At 41.2% G+C, this 19,802-nt stretch overlaps 1 protein-coding gene across 3 annotated transcripts in view; it reads left to right on the top strand.

The window, feature by feature from the left end:
• The first annotated feature begins 8,899 nt into the window (after nt 1–8,899).
• The window catches only part of LOC112253060 (inositol polyphosphate-5-phosphatase A-like), a 185,894-nt gene continuing 174,991 nt past the window's right edge, over nt 8,900–19,802 (top strand). The window contains exon 1 of one of the 3 annotated variants that reach the window (XM_042323059.1): nt 8,900–9,363. In XM_042323059.1, coding sequence (XP_042178993.1) covers nt 9,292–9,363 — 72 coding nt within the window. In that variant the 5' untranslated portion in view covers nt 8,900–9,291. The remainder of the gene's footprint in view (nt 9,364–19,802) is intronic. The other 2 variants (XM_024424939.2, XM_042323055.1) reach the window with 2 other exon arrangements.

Here is a 19,802-nt window from a genome sequence, read left to right as displayed (position 1 = left end):
TCCGTATTGACTGACCTTCATGTCTTAAAGCAATGATGGACTGTCGTTTCTCTTTGCTTATTTGAGCTGTTCTTGCCATAATATGAACTTGGTCTTTTACCAAATTGGGCTATCTTCTGTATACCACCCCTACAACACAACTGATTGGCTCAAACACACGAAGAAGGAAATAAATTGCCACAAATTAACTTATAACAAGGCACACCTGTTAATTGAAATGCATTCCAGGTGACTACCTCATGATGATGGTTGAGAGAATGCCAAGAGTGTACAAAGCTGTCATCAAGGCAAAGGGTGGCTACTTTGAAGAATCTAAAACTTGTTTTTATTTGTTTAACACTTTTCTGGTAACTACATGATTCCATGTGTGTTATTTAATAGTTTTGATGTCTTCACTAATTATTCTACAATGTAGAACATTTAAAAAAATAAAGATAAACTCTTGAATGAGTAGGAGTCCAAACCTTTGACTGGTACTGTACATGTTTCAAGAAGACCACCATAGTCCCTGTGCCCAAGAAAGCGAAGGAAACCTGCCTAAATGACTACCGCCCTATAGCACTCACGTCGGTAGCCATGAAGGGCTTTGAAAGGCTAGTCATGGCTCACATCAACACCATCATCCAGGAAACCCCAGACCCACTCCAATTCGTATACCAACACAGATAACGCAATATCAATCGCACTCCACACTGGTCTTTTCCCACCTGGACAAAAGGATGTGAGAATGCTGTTCATTGACTACAGCTCAGCGTTCAACACCATAGTACCCACAAAGCTCATCACTAACCTAAGGACCTTGGGACTAAACACCTCCCTCTGCAACTGGATCCTGGACTTCCTGACGGGCCGCCCACAGGTGGTAAGGGTAAGCAACAACACATCTCCCTCAACGTGAGCGAGACAAAGGAGATAATCGTGGACTACAGAAAAAGGAGGGCCGAACACGCCCCCATTCACATCGACAGGGCTGTAGTGGAGCGGGTCGAGAGTTCCTTGGTGTCCACATCACCAACAAACAATCATGGTCCAAACAGACCAAGAAAGTCGTGAAGAGAGCACGACAATGCCTTTTTCCCCTCAGGAGACTGAAAAGATCCTCAAAAAGAGCTGCACCATGGAGAGCATCCTGACCGGTAGCATCACCGCTTGGTATGGCAACTGCTCGGCATCCGACTGTAAGGCGCTACATAGGGTGGTGCGTACGGCCCAGTATATCACTGAGGCCAAGCTTCCTGCCATCCAGGACCTATATTCTAGGCAGTGTCAGAGGAAGGCCCAAAAAATTGTCAAAGACTTCAGTCACCAAAGTCATAGACTGTTCTCTAGCTACCGCACGGCAAGCCGTGCCGGAGCTTTAAGTCTAGGTCCAAAAGGCTCCTTAACAGCTTCTACCCCCAAGCCATAAGACTGCTGAAAAATTAATCAAATGGCCACCCAGACTGTTTGTATTGACAATCCCTCCCCCCTTTGTTTTTATACTGCTGCTATTCGCCATTTATTATCTATGCATAGTTACTTTACCCCTTCCTACATGTACAAATTACCTCAACTAACCTGTACCCCCACACATTGACTCGGTACTGGTACCCTCTGGTACCCTCGGTACTGGTGCCCTCTCTCACTGAAGCCACGGAAGTTCAAGTCCGACCGCGGTACTGCAGGCATTGTTAGCAGGAAACAGGGGCTGTGTTTCAAACTCATACAAAAATACCCCCCTCCACTTACTCTCGCCTTATGCCCTTGGGGGAATCCCTTTGGCCATCTTTGCCATTGGTCCAAATGATTAGCCAAGCAAGGGAAGTTGGCAATATAAACCCCTTAGCTCTCGTTTTTTGATCGAGTTTGAGAGTGTACAATTATGTTCACTCCGGGCCTGAAATGCCCCATAATTCAATTTGTGATGATTGTTCATCCGCTAAGAAAAGTCAGCCAAAACTTAAAACCAACATTAATATGGAGAAGTCAACATACAAGTGTAAGTAATAACAAATGTAAATAAGTTAGACATTTTGCTACTAATGCACATGACGGCTCAAGCTAGTATCATAAAAATAATGATGTTTTTGTTTATTTAGCTTTTGGAAAAGTTAACTTGTGCACATAACTTTTCCTGACATCACACTTGTACATTGACATTTTCGATTTACCTGATATAGTAGGATGGCTAACATTCTATGTCTTCGGATGCGTTGTCTTCTAGCCAAGATATGAAATGCAATCATAATTGACTGTAGCGCATATAAGGCACACACAACAGTTCCATGATCACTGAAAACACAACCGTGGGATGAACGAGCCACAACTTTCCGGGCAAGAGCGGTCCATTTCAAATGAATTAATTCTTCCCTCGCCCTGCAAATGTCAACTCGTCAGACGTCACGATACATCATCAGAAGTGTTCACTTAATTTGAGGGCTGAGGGGAGAGGGTGTGTCTTTTAAGTGTTTGGAATCCAGACAGGATCCCCCAGTATAATTAATGGAAAAATGTCGATCTTCGTGGTCAATCCTCATGAAAAAAAACAAATCAATGAGAAGACAATCATGGTACTAATAATTGCTTCTAATACACCGGATGTATGTCCTTGAACCGTTTTTATCTCACACAGAAGAAGTTATAAGCATACATTTAGTTGCTAATGGCAGCTGCAGTACTCTGGTCGGCCTTCAATTTGAGTTACTAGCTGCATTTCAAACTCAAAGTAAACAGCCCTTGGCCCTTGGCCCTTTGCCCTTTTTATTTTTTATTTTATTTCACCTTTAACCAGGTAGGCTAGTTGAGAACAAGTTGTCATTTACAACTGCAACCTGGCCAAGATAAAGCAAAGCAGTGTGACACAAACAACAGCACAGAGTTACACATGGAATAAACAAACATACAGTCAATGACACAATAGAAAAGTCTATATACAGTGTGTACAAATGAGGTAGGATAAGGGAGGTAAAGGCAATAAATAGGCCATAGGGGCGAAATAATTACAATATAGCAATTAAACACTGGAGTCATAGATATGCAGAAGATGAGTGTGCAAGTAGAGATACTGGGGTGCAAAGGAGCAAAATAAATAAATAGCAGTATGGGGATGAGGTAGTTGAATGGGCTATTTACAGATGGGCTATGTACAGGTGCAGTGATCTGTGAGCTGCTCTGGCAGCTGGTGCTTAAAGTTAGTGAGGGAGATATGAGTTTCCAGCTTCTGTGATTTATGCAGTTCGTTCCAGTAATTGGCAGCAGAGAGCTGGAAGGAAAGGCGGCCAAAGGGGGAATTGGCTTTGGTGTGACCAGTGAAATATACCTGCTGGAGCACGTGCTACGGGTGGGTGCTGCTATTGTGACCAGTGAGCTGAGATAAGGCTGGGCTTTACCTAGCAAAGACTTATAGATGACCTGGAGCCAGTGGGTTTGGCGACGAATTTGAAGCGAGGGTCTGCCAATGAGAGCATACAGGTCGCAGTGGTGGGTAGTATATGGGGCTTTGGTGACAAAACGGATGGCACTGTGATAGGCTGCATCCAATTTGCTGAGTAGAGTGTTGGAGGCTATTTTTTCAATGACATTGCCAAAGTCAAGAATCGGTAGGATAGTCAGTTTTACGAGGGTATGTTTGGCAGCATGAGTAAAGGATGCTTTGTTGCGAAATAGGAAGCCGATTCTAGATTTAATTTGGATTGGAGATGCTTAATATGAGTCTGGAAGGAGAGTTTACAGTCTAACCAGACACCTAGGTATTTGTAGATGTCCACGTATTCTAAGTCAGAACCGTCCAGAATAGTGATGCTGGACGGGCGGGCAGGTGTGGGCAGCGATCGGTTGAAGAGCATGCATTTAGTTTTACTTGCATTTAATAGCAGTTGGAGGCCACAGAAGGAGAGTTGTATGGCATTGAAGTTTGTCTGGAGGATAGTTAACAAACTGGCCAAAGAAGGGCCAGAAGTATACAGAATGGTGTCGTCTGCATAGAGGTGGATCAGAGAATCACCAGCAGCAAGAGCAACATCATTGATGTATAGAGCGAAAAGAGTCGGTCCGAGAATTGAACCCTGTGGCACCCCCATAGAGACTGCCAGAGGTCCGGACAACAGGCCCTTCGATTTGACACACTGAACTCTGTCTGAGAAGTAGTTGGTGAACCAGGCGAGGCAGTCATTTGAGAAACCAAGGCTGTTGACTCTGCCGATAAGAATGTGGTGATTGACAGAGTTGAAAGCTTTGGCCAGGTCGATGATTATCGTGGATTTATCTGTAGTGACAGTGTTTCCTAGCCTCAGTGCAGTGGGCATCTGGGTGCTCTTATTCTCCATGGACTTTACAGTGTCCCAGAACTTTTTGGAGTTTGTGCTACAGGATGCAAATTTCTGTTTGAAAAAGCTAGCCTTTGCTTTCCTAACTGCCTATGTATATTGGTTCCCAACTTCCCTGAAAAGTTGCATATCGCGGGGGCTATTCAGTGCCAATGCAGAACGCCACAGGATGTTTTTGTGCTGGTCAAGGGCAGTCAGGTCTGGAGTGAACCAAGGGCTATATCTGTTCCTGGTTCTACATTTTTTGAATGGGGCATGCTTATTTAAGATTGTGAGGAAAGCACTTTTAAAGAATAACCAGGCATCCTCTACTGTCAGAATGAGGTCAATATCCTTCCAGGATACCCGGGACAGGTCGATTAGAAAGGCCTGCTCGCTGTATTTTAGGGAGCGTTTGACAGTGATGATGGGTGCTCGGTTGACCACAGACCCATTACAGACGCAGGCAATGAGGCAGTGATCGCTGAGAGGTGTATTTTTTGGAGGGCAGGTTGAAATGCATTGGAATAAATTACCAAACTATAAAACTAGCTAGCCAGCTATGGGTAACTGTAGCTAGCTACCTGACAGGAGTGCTAGCTAGATACGTTAGCTTACTTGGTACATTAATAGCTTTAGGTTGGTTGTTGTTAAGCTCAACTTGAAGATTTCAACCAAGGACGTTGCCTCTCCGATCATCGCTCTCCCAACGCTAAAATCAATGTATATACACTACCGTTCAAAAGTTTGGGGTCACTCAGAAATGTCCTTGTTTTTGAACGAAAAGCTATTTTTTTGTCCATTAAAATAACATCTAATTGATCAGAAATACAGTGTAGGCATTGTTAATGTTGTAAATGACTATTGTAGCTGGAATGTTAATGTTTATGGAATATCAACATAGGCGTACAGAGTTCCATTATCAGCAACCATCACTCCTGTGTTCCAATGGCACTTTGTGTTAGCCAATCCAAGTTTATAATTTTAAAAGGCTAATTGATCATTAGAAACCCCTTTTGCAATTATGTTAGCACAGCTGAAAACTGTTGTCCTGATAAAGAAGCAATGAAACTAGCCTTCTTTAGACTAGTTGAGTATCTGGAGCAACAGCATTTGTGGGTTTGATTACAGGCTCAAAATGGCCAGAAACAAAGCACTTTCTTCTGAAACTCGTCAGTCTATTCTTGTTCTGAGAAATTAAGGCTATTCCATGTAAGAAATTGCCAGGAAACTGAAGATCTCGTACAACGCTGTGTACTACTCCGTTCACAGAACAGTGCAAACTTGCTCTAACCAGAATAGAAAGAGGAGTGGGAGGCCCCAGTGCACAACTGAGCAAGAGGACAAGTACATTAGAGTGTTTAGTTTAAGAAACAGATGCCTCACAAGTCCTCAGCTGGCAGCTTCCTTAAATAGTACCCGCAAAAACACAAGTCTCAACGTCAACAGTGAAGAGGCGACTCCGGGATGCTGGCCTTCTAGGCAGAGTTGCAAAGAAAAAGCCATATCTCAAACTGGCCAATAAAAATAAATGATTAAGATGGGCAAAAGAACACAGACACTGGACAGAGGAACTCTGCCTAGAAGGCCAGCAACCTACAGTTGAAGTCGGAAGTTTACATAAACTTAGGTTGGAGTCATTAAAACTCCTTTTTCAACCACTCCAAAAATGTCTTGTTAACAAACTATAGTTTTGGCAAGTCGGTTAGGAAATCTACTGTGTGCATGACACAAGTAAGTTTTACAACAATCGTTTACAGACAGATTATTTCACTTATAATTCACTGTATCACAATTCCAGTGGGTCAGAAGTTTACATACACTAACTTGACTGTGCCTTTAAACAACTTGGAAAATTCCAGTAAATGATGTCATGGTTTTAGAATCTTCCCATAGGCTAATTGACATCATTTGAGTCAATTGGAGGTGTACCTGTGGATGTATTTCAAGGCCTACCTTCAAACTCAGTGCCTCTTTGCTTGACATCATAGGAAAATCAGCCGAAGAACACCATCCCAACCGTGAAGCACGGGGGTGGCAGCATCATGTTGTGGGGGTGCTTTGCTGCAGGAAGGACTGGTGTACTTTACAAAATAGATGGAATCATGAGGAGGAAATGTATGTGGATATATTGAAGCAACATCTCAAGACATCAGTCAGGAAGTTAAAGCTCGTTCGCAAATGGGTCTTCCAAATGGACAATGACCTCAAGCATACTTCCAATGTTATGGCAAAATGGCTAAAGGACAACAAAATCAAGGTATTGGAGTGGTCATCACAAAGCCCTGACCTCAATCCTATAGAACATTTGTGGGCAGAACTGAAAATGTGTCTGCGAGCAAGGAGGCCTACAAACCTGACTCAGTTACACCAGCTCTGTCAGGAGGAATGGGCCAAAATTCACCCAAGTTATTGTGGGAAGCTTGTGGAAGGTTACCTGAAACATTTGACCCAAGTTAAACAATTTAAAGGCAATGCTACCAAATACTAATTGAGTGTATGTAAACTTCTGACCCACTGGGAATGTGATGAAAGAAATAAAAGCTGGAATAAATCATTCTCTCTATTATTATTCTGACATTTCACATTCTTAAAATAAAGTGGTAATCCTAACTGACCTAAGACAGGGAATTTTTACTAGGATTAAATGTCAGGAATTGTGAAAAGCTGAGTTTAAATGTAATTGGCTAAGGTGTATGTAAACTTCCAACTTCAACTGTATGTAGATATTCCTTTAAAAATCAGCCGTTTACAGCTACAATAGTCATTTACAACATTAACAATATCGACAATGTATTTCTGATCAATTTAATGTTATTTTAATGGACAATTTATTTATTTTTCTTTCAAAAACAAGGACATTTCTAAGTGACCCCAGTATTTTTTTTAGCAAGCTAGCTCCATACTTTTTCTGACATGCTGAAATTGCAGCCTTGTTGATTACATTTGACACTTCACACCCACCAGAGTTTACATGTGACAACAGTTTGCATTGAATTGTGGGTAATATCAACCCCGCTAGTGACCAAAGTTGTTCAATCACTCCCGCGATTCCTAAATTGAGGGCCGAGGGAGCAACGTTAGTGAATTGGACTTAAGATGGCAATCAAACTGTATCCGGTTTCGATGGGGATTCCCTCGAGGGAAAGTGGATAGCGCAAGGGCTGAGGGGGTGTTTGGACTGCAGCCACTCAATGAGAAGCAGCACTGAGCTAGCCTGCAACGTCACTTCCTGGATTAGCTCCATCTGTGCGAGTTCTGTCTCCATTAGACACCATCTGGACAGTTTTAATTTGGCTTCAATGTGCTATTGAGTCTTCACCTAAAAATGAATGGTGTCATGTGATCAGTGGCTTTGTCCATTCATATACAGTCATTGACACACACACACACACACACTGCCAGACACAGCTGTTGACGCTGAACAATTTATGGTGATAATCTTCTTGCTCTCTTCACAAAATCTCAATGAGCCATGTATCCTTCCCCACTATCCCACAACCCCCAAAGTTGGAAACACTCCAAAACATTAAGGAACTTCCACCGTGTCCCCGTTTGCTTATCTCCCCTCCCCTTTGGATCATGCCTCCACCATCTTGTCATCTCCTCACAAAATATGACCCTCCCTGATTGGTTCTTGTATGTTCTCATGTATCTAACCTCTTGCCAGCCGAGAACTATTTGAGCGAAGAGGCCAATTTGTGACCTCACTTGTTCCTCCAGACCATTAGGGGAGGTAATGGCGTGTAACAGGAAAGTCTTATTGGACTACAGCAAATCACTTTTATGTCATGGGCCATTTAGTAAGATGAAGGTTGCAAGGCCTTCACAAACTTGTTGTCTTTTAGGTAAATTTTGAATAAGCATTGAGAAACCATCTTAAAACTGAATGACGATTAGAGATAAAGGCCTCTAACCACTTTGATAACTTTTGAAGAAAAGAAAAAAAGTCAGGTGGGCCCCACCAAATTCATACAATGAAATGGCATGGGAGGCACTGGTCTCTTAAAGAGGTAAACGTTTCTATTTCCCAGCTTGTAGATGTAGAAATGATGGTAGCCTATATACGCTACTCAATGCTATCTAGGCATATATGTAAATTGGAAAACAAACAGTGTATCTATTATCAGGTCAACAATAACTACTGGTTTAGAAAGGAACATTAAAGATAGTGTAATCTGCAATAAAAATGTATGTAGGCCATTCATATCTCCTACACTGAATCAAGCACACTGCAGCTGCAACACCAATTGCTTGCAATTTCTAACAACCCCGTTTTTAGGCAAGGTGTTGACTATAGTGCTTTCATCTTGCTAATTAGCTTACCAGCAGAGTTTTCTATCATGTAGTTTCTGTGTCACTACAGCAGGTCAGTAATAACATGTCTATGTTGTCTTTGTTATGATTGTCATGACAGAAGCTTCATACATAGGGCATTAAATTGTTTAGGTAGGACAGTTATATTCTTCCAATTTTAGGTGAATTGTTTTTATTGAGCAACAACAAGTCAAGTGGCCTATGCAAGCGCTCTGAAAGGCAATCTCTTGCTCGGCGTGTCTAGTGGTGCGTTGCCCTTTTAAAAAAGCTCCATCTTTCCATTCGCTTGGTGACGTCAGGACAGTGAAGGACTCTAGCCTATCCTCTCTAAACAATCAAGGCAATGGTCCTGACTGAGTCGCGGCTTACGAGTGAGACTTTTTCACTGCAAAAGCCAGGGAAAAACACTCCACGTTGAAATGAACCAGAGGCCAGCAGTCGCTATGGATTAAAACGAAAACTTTTACGATGGCTGTTAATGTGAAAAAGTAGGCAAAACATCAGCAGACCTTCAGCAAGCAACTAGATGCACGAGCCTTGCTAGTATGAGCGAGCAGAGCGGTCACAAACCTGGCTGCAGTATTTTCCTCTGTATTTTAACCGAATCAGCCTCCTTAAACCTTTAACGACTTGTGTTACTTTAAATTCTAAAACAGTCAAAGTCCGGTACACTTTTGATTCTGAAAGAGTTATGGCGGGGAAGGTGACAGCAGGCTCGGGAATACTGCTCGTGACAGCCAACGTTGGATCGCTCTTTGAAGATGTGAGTTGCTGCGCCTGCGACAGCTTGAAACATGGTGTCTGCTGCACTATTTCTTTGTAACTAATGTGAATGTTGTCCTCATTTGTTGGTTACAATGTATTCAACAAAGCCGCTTTCAATTTGTTTTCCCTGGGCCCTCGATATGTCAGGTAGTCTTTATTATAGCGTCGTAAGTAACCTACCTTACTTCACGTATGAGCACAACCACAGCGTGGGCCTCTTTAAGCCATCAAGATTGATCATGTTTGTAGCCTCTATCATTGCAGTAACAGTGATTTGGGGAAACCACGATTTGTTCATTCTGTCTTGCAGCTTGCTGTAAAATGGTAGAAGTAGTCTACCATCATGGCCTAGACTACTTGAAAACATTATTGTGACATAGCTAAGGAGTGGAGGCGGAGATTTAGCGTGCCTGTTTTGACTTTCACCTAGGGGCTTTAAATTCTCATAGAAGTCCACTATTTTGTAAAAAAAAAATATATATATATATATATATATTTTTAATACAGATATAGGTTTATTTTTTGTTGTTGTAAATGTTTATCCATAGATAATACATTTTTCTCATGCATTCAGATGGGCAACATATACATTGCCTTCAGAAAGTATTCACACCCATTTACTTTTTCCAAATTGTTGCAGCCTGAATTAAAAATGTATTAAATTGTGTGTCACTGGTCTAAACAATAACCCATAATGTCAAATAATTAAGTTTTTAGAAGTGTTCACAAATTAATTAAATGAAAAGCTGAGATGTCTTGGGTCAATAACTATTCAACCCCTTTGTTAAGACAAACCTAAATACCTTCAGGAGTAAAATTGTGCTTAACAAATCACATAAGTGTGCAATAATATAGTATCTAACATTCGTTTTTTAATGACTACCTCATCTCTGTAGCCCACACATATAATGTATCTATAAGGTTCTTCAGTCGAGCAGTGATTTTAAAACACAGGTTTAACCACAAAGACCAGGGAGTTTTTCCATTACCTTGCAAAAAGGGCACCTATTGGTAGATGTGTAAAAATAATTAAAGCATTGAATATCCCTTTTAGCATGGTGAAGTTGTTATTAATTACACTTTGGATGGTGTATCAATACACCCAGTCACTACAAAGATACAGGCATCCTTCCTAACTCGGTTGCCGGCGAAGAAGGAAACCGGATTTCACCATTAGGCCAATAGTGACCTTGAAATAGAGTTTAATGTCTGTGATAGGAGTGACCTGAAAATAGATCAACAACATTATAGTTACTCCACAATAAAAATATTCCAACATATGCATCCTGTTTACAAAAAATGTGGCAAAGAAATTAACTTGAATACATAGCGTTATGTTTGAGGCAAATCCAACACATCGCAGAGTACCACTTCATAGGACTAGTTTATACTTGTTCAGTCTGCTTTCCAACAGACACTGGGAGACAAAAATCACCTTTCAGCAGGCTAATAACCTAAAACACAAGGAAAAATATACACTGGAGTAAGTTACCAAGAAGACATTGAATGTTCCTGAGGGAATGTTCCTGAGTTTTGAATTAAAATACTTGAAAATGGCTGTCTAGCAATGATCAACAACCAACTTGACAGAGCTTGAAGAATTAAAAAAATGAATAAAGTGAAAATATTGTACAATCCAGGTGTGCAAAGCTCTTGGACTTACCCAGAAAGATTCACAGCTGTAATTGCTGCCAAAGGAGATTCTAACATATTGACTCAGGGCTGTGAATACTTATGTAAATGACATTTCTGTGTTTCATTTTCAATACATTTGCAAAAATGTGTTTTCTCTCAAATTTTGTGCATAAATTTGTTTACATCCCTGTTAGTGAGCATTTCGTCTTTGCCAAGTTAATCCATCTGACAGGTGTGGCATATCAAGAAGCTAAATAAACAGAATGATCATTACACAGGTGCACAAATGTGCAGTTTTGTCACACAACAAACACAATGCCACAGAAGTCTCATGTTTTGAGGGAGTATGCAGGAATGTCCAACAGAGCTGTTGCCAAAGAATTTAATGTTAATTTCTCTACCATAAGCCACCTCCAACATCGAGAATACAACCGCAGACCACGTGTAACTGCGCCAACCCAGGACCTCCACATCAGGGTTCTTCACCTGCAGAATCGTTTGAGACCAGCCACCCATTTGAGACCAGCCACCCAGCTGATGAAACAGTGGGTTTGCAGAACCAAATAGTTTATGACAGTTTGTAGAAATTGTCTCAGGGAATTTCATCTGCTTGCTTGCCATTCTCACCAGGGTCTTGACTTGACTGCAGTTCGGTGTCGTAACCGACTTCAGTGGGCAAATGTTCACCTTCGATGGCCGCTGGCATGTCAGATAAGTGTGCTCTTCACGGATGAATCCCGGTTTCAACTGTACCGGGCATATGGCTTTGTGTGGGTGTGCGGTTTGCTGATGTCAACGTTGAACAGAGTGCCCCATGGTGGGGTTATGGTATGGGCAGGCATAAGCTATGGACAATGAACACAAGTGCACTTTATCAATGACAATTTGAATGCACAGAGATACTGTGATGAGATCCTGAGGCCCATTGACGTGCCATTCATGCGCCGCCATCACCTCCTGTTTCAACATAACGCATGGCCCCATGTCGCAAGGATCTGTAAAATATTTGGAAGCTGATACTGTCCCAGTTCTTCCATGGCCTGCATACTCGCCAGACATGTCACCCGTTGAACATGTTTGGGATGCTCTGGATCAATGTGTACGACAGCATGTTCCAGTTCAAGCCTATATCCAGCAACTTTGCACAGCCTTTGAAGAGGAGTGGGACAACATTCCACAGGCCACAATCAACAGCCTGATCAACTCTATGCGAGGGAGATGTGTTGTGCTGCATGAGTGAAATTGTCACACCAGATACTGACTGGTTTTCTGAGCCACGCCCCTACTTTATTATAATTTTTTGAAGGAATCTGACCAACGGATGCATAGCTGTATTCTCAGTCATGTGAAATCCATAGATTATAGCCTAATGCATTTATTTATATTGACTGATTTCATTATATGAAATTGTTGCGTTTTACATTTGTTGTTCATTTTTATATTTCTTCCATTTTGAATTCCGGCTGTAACACCACACAATGTGGAATATGTCAAGGGCTATGAACACTTTCTGAAGGCACTGTATCTGCTATTCTGTATGGGTCCAGTGAGAAGGATTTGGAATCCTTTTCTTGACAGGTATAGCCTGTAGGCAAATCATAGTGAAGATGTACAAAGTGAAACCGACATGTTGTTGGAGTAGACTGTAGATTATTTGAATTCGAGTTTTGTTGAAGTTTCTCATGCTGTGTTCAATAAACCGGTTTCTATCCTAGTTCCCTTCAAATAGCTGCTGGTTCATCATTTTCACCACCATTTGATGATCATAGAGGCATATTTGGCAAACGACTTGTTATCGTCTTTGCTTCGGCTGCTCCTACAACTTCAGCATTCAATATAATCTTTGTTAACACTTTTTACATTACCATGTTCTTATTACTGTGTATTTCCTTTAAGTAAATTGCAATAACTATGGAGTACCACGGACCCTCGCCCTAACCCTAAGTACAGCGTAAGCAGTGCAATGACAATTGGATGGGTTGGAACAGAATTGCAAAGTAAGCCCAGTTAGGAATAAGAGCTGTATTTAAAAAAAAATCTACTGGTATAATTACTGTGTTAATACTGACCTTTTTATATGAGCGCTACATCTCCAAACACCTTGTATCACTTTCAGTGTTGTCAACATTTTTAAGAGCCTCTCTCCCTCTAAGGGTTTTTTCACTCTGGCTATTATTAGACTGCCTGTCATGACTGCTGAGTTATGGGTGACTTATGGATACTAGGCTATTGTTTTTAGAACATACTTTTAATGTGAGCCATAATGTACATTCAGCTAGTAAACACTGGGCATGTTTTTAGTGGGCGTGCAGTTGTGTGCAGTGACATTGAAACGTTAAATGTTTTTCCAGACTCCAGACGTTGAATTTGGGCATTTGGATGGACTCTTTGACTGTAAGTTGTTCGTGTTGTTTAAAAAAAATGACACACATGAAACAAATACAGGCTTTGTGTTGAGATCACAAGTTATGGTGTTTTGTGACCTATTTGGCAGAATCTAACATTAGGGGATCAGCTGATGTTAAGGCGGTACTGGTGTCAAACGCGCACTCTTTCGAAATTTAGACTTATAAAATCCAGCGCTCTGCTTTTTTCCAACCCTGGTGACAGGATTGGTAATTTACCTGCCTTAGATCAGCTCGCTTGTGCTGAGGGGTGGAAATATTTGAGGTGTGTACTTAATGTGTGCCAATTTCAAGCAGCGCTACTGGTGATATTTAAGACACACCAAAAGCTTGTCTTAGCAGTAACGTAATTGGTTATGGCATCGATTTTTACCAGCGGAGGCGCACGGTAGCCTAATTGGTATTGTTTTATTAAAATAGGAAAATCAGCAAAACTGTCAAGACATTCCTCTTTTTTTTTCTTTATTGGACACTATTTTTGTCCATGCAGCTTCTGTGAAAAGTTTGGACTCAGTAGGCCTATGTACGATTCCCATTGAATGAAAGGTGTCGGTGACTGTAGGAAGTATGTTCAGGGACATCCAGTTATTGTTTTTCCTTGATCATTTTGTAAAATAATAGCATCTTACACTTTCATCTGTTGGACCTAACTGTCAAATCGCAAGAATTCCGATTGCTGTCCTTGGTGCTGAATCCGGCCCGGGCCTAGTCTACACAAGAAAAGGAAAGTAGACCATCAATGTAGGGTGTTCCAGCAAGAGTGGACATCAAAATATTTCTTTATTGAGCATCGCTGTCTTGAAAGACTACAACTTGTCCTGACACTTCCAGACGAAGCATGCAGAGAAATATAGGAATATGTCTTCTGAGCAGAGGGAAAGTGCATCGAAATAGTTGCTTTCTCAGTTGCAAAAGCAGCAAGAACTTTTCACAAAACTGCATTCAGCAAATCATGGAATTGCAAGAGGTAGCTATGTACTGTCCAATAAAATTGCTGAACATAGCAAACCATTCGCTAATTCATGAATGAATACTTAATTGACTCAAGAAACAAGAAAGAGCTGTTTGAAAATGTTTCCCTGTCAAGATGAACAATGACACGGCGTGTTGAGGACATCACAGAGAATATGGAACAACAGGTGAAAGACAAGGTAAAGGATTTCTCCTTGGCCCTGGATGAGAGCAGTGATGCACTTGACTTGGCACAGTTGTTGATATTCTTACGAGGCATAACCCCAGACTTTGAAATTACAGAGGAGCTTGCTTCAATGCAGTCAGACCACAACCACAGGGATATATTTATTGGAGGAGGTTAATAAGAGTGTGGCAAGCTGGGACTGAGTTTTGACAAGTTTATCCAGTGTGACCACTGATGGGTGCCCAAACTTGACAGGAAGAAACGTTGGCCTTTTGCAAAGGATGCAAGATCAAGTAGCTGAGCTGAACATAGATAGGAATGTTTTCCTGCATTGCATTATTGATCAGGAGGTGTTCTGTAAAGGTGTTCTGAAAATGAGCCATGTTGTGGATACAGTCACTAAAGTGGTGAACTTCATAAGAGCAAAATCTTTAAACCACAGGCAGTTTGTCTCACCTTTTGAAGAGACAGAGTTGGGTCATGTAGATCTCCCCATCTACACAAACGAGAGATGGCTGAGTTTCGGAAATGTGCTTAAAAGGGTGTGTGACCTGGAGTCGGAGATTGGTGGGTTTTTACAAGTGAAAGGAAAATATGTGGATTCCCCTCAACAGCAAGAAAGAATGGTTGGCTGATTTTTGCCTTCACCGTGGACATCTTGGCCTCATGAATGAACTGAATTCCAAACTACAAGGGAAGGGCCTTTTTGCATATCAGATGTACAGCCTTGTCAAAGCCACGAGAAAATTACTCCTCCTGACCCGCCAAGTAGAAGCCAAATATCCCACACACCTTCTGACACTACTAGTCTGTTCCCTATCAGATGACCAGTGGGAGAAGTATACATCGCTTCTGTGTGTTCATTTTGAGAATTTCAAAGTGTTAGAAAATGACACGCTGTTGGTTTCCTCTCCTTTCACCTTCAATGTGGATAACGCTCCCACTGACCTGCAACTTGAGCTTATCCATCTTCAGTCTGATGCAGTGATTGGAGAACTATTCAAAACAATGTCACTGACAAGGTTTCATGCATCTCTCGATGAACAGAACAAAGATTAGGAGTCATGCTCCGATGTTTGGGTCAAACTTTGTATGTGAACAGACATTTTCAGTGATGAAATATAACAAGTCAAGGCACAGATAATCTCTTACTGACTCACCTCTCAGCAGTCCTGCGCATAGCGACATCAGAAACTATACCTGACTTCACTGCTCTAGTCAATGCCCATCAGAGGCTTCACTCCTCACACTGATTGAGTAGTTTAAATGTAATGTTGAGCTCTCTTTCTTGTGCTGAATGCAGTGTACTTTTCCCTCCGTGTAGATCATTGCATGTTTAATAATGAAAATACCAATCAAAAGGAGAACATGGATGAGGTTAATTTCTGTGAATGTAAAAAAAAAAAAGTTAAATAGGTAGCATATCTGGATGTGATTTACAGTAGATAGATCTGCCAACACAGTCATACACATTATGTAGAATCCTGTAATATGATTCTGGCCCGCGATGGCTAGAATATATACTAATGTGGCCCGCCATGGAAAATAATTGCCCAGGCCTGCTGTAGATGTTGTTGAAAGACATTTGATTGACTACATGTTTGTTATAACTAGGCCTATTGTAGGGTTAGTGTATACTTTAAAAAATAATTATATGGGCAATTCCACAGTAATGGAATTGCGCTGAGACTCAGATTTGTCACTTGAAATGTATGCCAAACAACCATTGATTTCAAAGTTTAACAAACCATACAACTCTATGCACAAGGACTACATTAAACAATTTACGCAGATTTCTTTTTTACAAAGACACATTTGTTGGAGGAACTTTGCAGGTGCGAAGTTTGGTAACAGGATTTTGGTAAAATCTCTCAATTTGTGACCACGCTTCCAAAACTGTGTTAAAAATCTGCTCCGAATTAGGATTAAATATGTCTGCTGAAAGAATGGGATGTCAGCTATGACGTGACACCTTGAGTTAGATTTTTTTTCTTCTTTTCGTTATTGTAAGTGAAGTGGATTTACTCTCTGTAACAGAATTGCGGTAACAATTTCATCATGGGTCGCTGATCTGTACTACACAGAAATGCAAAAATTATGGATATGAATGTCATTCTCTTCATGGTAATATATCCTAAATAGGTACAAAAGGTAGAAATATGTTATATCCTCCTTTGCATATTTGGGTATTCTTCTACACACTGGCTATTATTTTAATGAGCTCCACAACCAAACAAGACCAAATTTGGTTGTACCGGACCAAATCTGAACCAATCATAGATGTCTGTTTCACAAGTTTGGACATAAAAGAGTACAGTAGTAGGACTGGGAATTGTCAGGGACCTCACAATATGATATTATCAAAATACTTAGGTGCCGATACGATCTGTATTGCAATTCTCACATTTCTATATGTATTGTGATTCGAGGGTCGAAACATATTGCTCACCATATGTCTGCTGCAGAGGAGCAAGAGAGAGCCATGAGAAAATTAATTTTGATCAGTCATGGAAATAAGTGCTGAAAACATATTGCCTACCTAATTTGAAAAGAAGGGAAAATACTGGTATTTTGGTTTAGGTGAAGGCCAACTAATGAATAATATTGAGATATTGTCAAAATGATACAATATGATATCGTCAAGATAATACTCTGACTTCTAACTGTATCAACCCCCCCATTTATAGTGTACTCAACTCTAGTATGAGCTGTGTACTGTACTGAACTATACTCTAGCGTGTTCTAACTGTTCTTTACTGTACTCAACTGGGATCTACTGTACCGCAATGTACTGATCTGAACTATCATACATTGTCTTTACTGTGCTCTACTGTACTGTCCAAACATGTGAAACATATGATTGGTTCAGATGATCCGGCCAAATTAAGGCCTGTCCAGACATCTGTGGTCCAGGTGTCTGTGCGTCTGCGGACTGACCAAATATCAATGTCCACGGACGTCCGGTGCCGGTCAGTCCACAATGAGCAAGAAGAATGGTTGCCTAAAGAAGTGTTAAACAAATCCAAATATATTTTAGATTTTAGATTCTTCAAAGTAGCCACCCTTTGCCTTGATGAAAGCTTTGCACACTCTTGGCATTCTCTCAACCAGCTTCACATGGAATGCTTTTCCAACAGTCTTGAAGGAGTTCCCACATGCTGAGCACTTGATGGCTGCTTTTCCTTCGCTCTGCGGTCCAACTCATCCCAAACCATCTCAATTTGATTGAGGTCGTGATTGTGGAGGCCAGGTCATCTGATGCAGCAATCCATCACTCTCCTTCTTGGTCAAATAGCTCTTACACAGCCTGGAGGTGTGTTGGGTCATTGTCCAGCTGAAAAATGATAGTCCCACTAAGTGCAAACCAGAAGGGATGGCGTATCACTGCAGAATGCTGTGGTAGCCATGCTGGTTAAGTGTGCCTTGAATTAAATAAATAAATCAGTGTTACCAGCAAAGCACCACCACACCATAACATCAACTCCTCCATGCTTTACGGTGGGAAATACACATCTAGAGATGATCCGTTAAACCACACCGTGTCTCACAAAGACGGTGGTTGGAACCAGAAATCTCCAATTTGGACTCCAGACCAAAGGACAAATTTCCACCGATCTAATGTCCATTGCTTGTGTTTCTTGGCCCAAGCAAGTGTCTTCTTCTTATTGGTGTCCTTTTAGTAGTGGGTTCTTTACAGCAATGGACCATGAAGGCCTGATTCACGCAGTGTCCTCTGAACAGTTGATGTTGAGATTAGAGGTCGACCGATTTATGATTTTTCAACGCTGATACCGATTATTGGAGGACCAAAGAAAGCCAATACCGATTAATCGGCCTATTTATTTGTAATAATGACAATTGCAACCATACTGAATGAACACTTATTTTAACTTAATATAATCAATTTAGCCTCGAATAAATAAAGAAACGTTCAATTTGGTTTAAATAATGCAAAAACAAAGTTTTGGAGAAGAAAGTAAAAGTGCAATATGTGCCATGTAAGAAAGCTAACACTTAAGTTCCTTGCTCAGAACATGAGAACATAGGAAAGCTGGTGGTTCCTTTTTAACATGAGTCTTCAATATTCCCAGGTAAGAAGTTTTAGGTTGTAGTTATTATAGAAATTATAGGACTATTTCCCTCTATACCATTTGTATTTCATTAACCTTTGACTATTGGATGTTCTTATAGGCACTTTAGTATTGCCAGTGTAACAGTATAGCTTCCGTCCCTCTCCTCGCTCCTACCTGGGCAAGAACCAGGAACACAAAGACAACAGCCACCCTCGAAGCAGCGTTACCAATCACTCCACAAAGGCCGAGGCCCGAACAACCACTCCAAGTTTCAGAGCGAGTGATGTTTGAAACGCTATTAGCGCTCACCCCGCTAACTGGCTAGCCATTTCACATCGGTTACACCAGCCTAATCTCAGGAGTTGATAGGCTTGAAGTCATAAACCGCTTCTGGCAAACGCACGAAAGTGCTGTTTGAATGAATGCTTACGAGCCTGCTGCTGCCTACCATCGCTCAGTCAGACTGCTCTATCAAATCATAGACTTAGTTATAACATGATAACACACAGAAATACGAGGCTTAGGTCATTAATATGGCCGAATCGGGAAACAATCACCTCGAAAACAAGACGTTTATTCTTTCAGTGAAATACGGAACCGTTCCGGGTGGCATCCATAAGACTAAATATTCCTGTTACATTGCACAACCTTCGATGTTATGTCATAATTACGTAAAATTCTGGCAAATTAGGCAGCCCAAACTGTTGCATATACACTTACTCTGCTTGCAATGAACACGAGAAGTGACACAATTTTCACCTGGTTAATATTGCCTGCTAACCTGGATTTCTTTTAGCTAATTATGCAGGTTTAAACATATACTTCTGTATATTGATTTTAAGAAGGGCATTGATGTTTATGGTTAGGTACACATTGGAGCAACAATACGCACCGCATCGATTATATGCAGCGCAGGACACGCTAGATAAACTAATATCATCAACCATGTGTAGTTTACTAGTGATTATGATGGATTGTTTTTTACAAGTTTAATGCTAGCTAGCAACTTACCTTGGCTTACTGCATTCGCGTAACAGGCAGTCTCCTCGTGGAGTGCAATGAGAGGCAGGTGGTTAGAGCGTTGGACTAGTTAACTGTAAGGTTGCAAGATTGAATCCCCCGAGCTGACAAGGTAAAAGTCTGTCTTTCTGCCCCTGAACGAGGCAATTAACCCACCGTTCCTAGG

Source organism: Oncorhynchus tshawytscha, linkage group LG01 (assembly GCF_018296145.1).
Source record: "Oncorhynchus tshawytscha isolate Ot180627B linkage group LG01, Otsh_v2.0, whole genome shotgun sequence".
NCBI lineage: Eukaryota > Metazoa > Chordata > Actinopteri > Salmoniformes > Salmonidae > Oncorhynchus > Oncorhynchus tshawytscha.
This window is presented reverse-complemented; position numbering and strand designations above follow the sequence as displayed.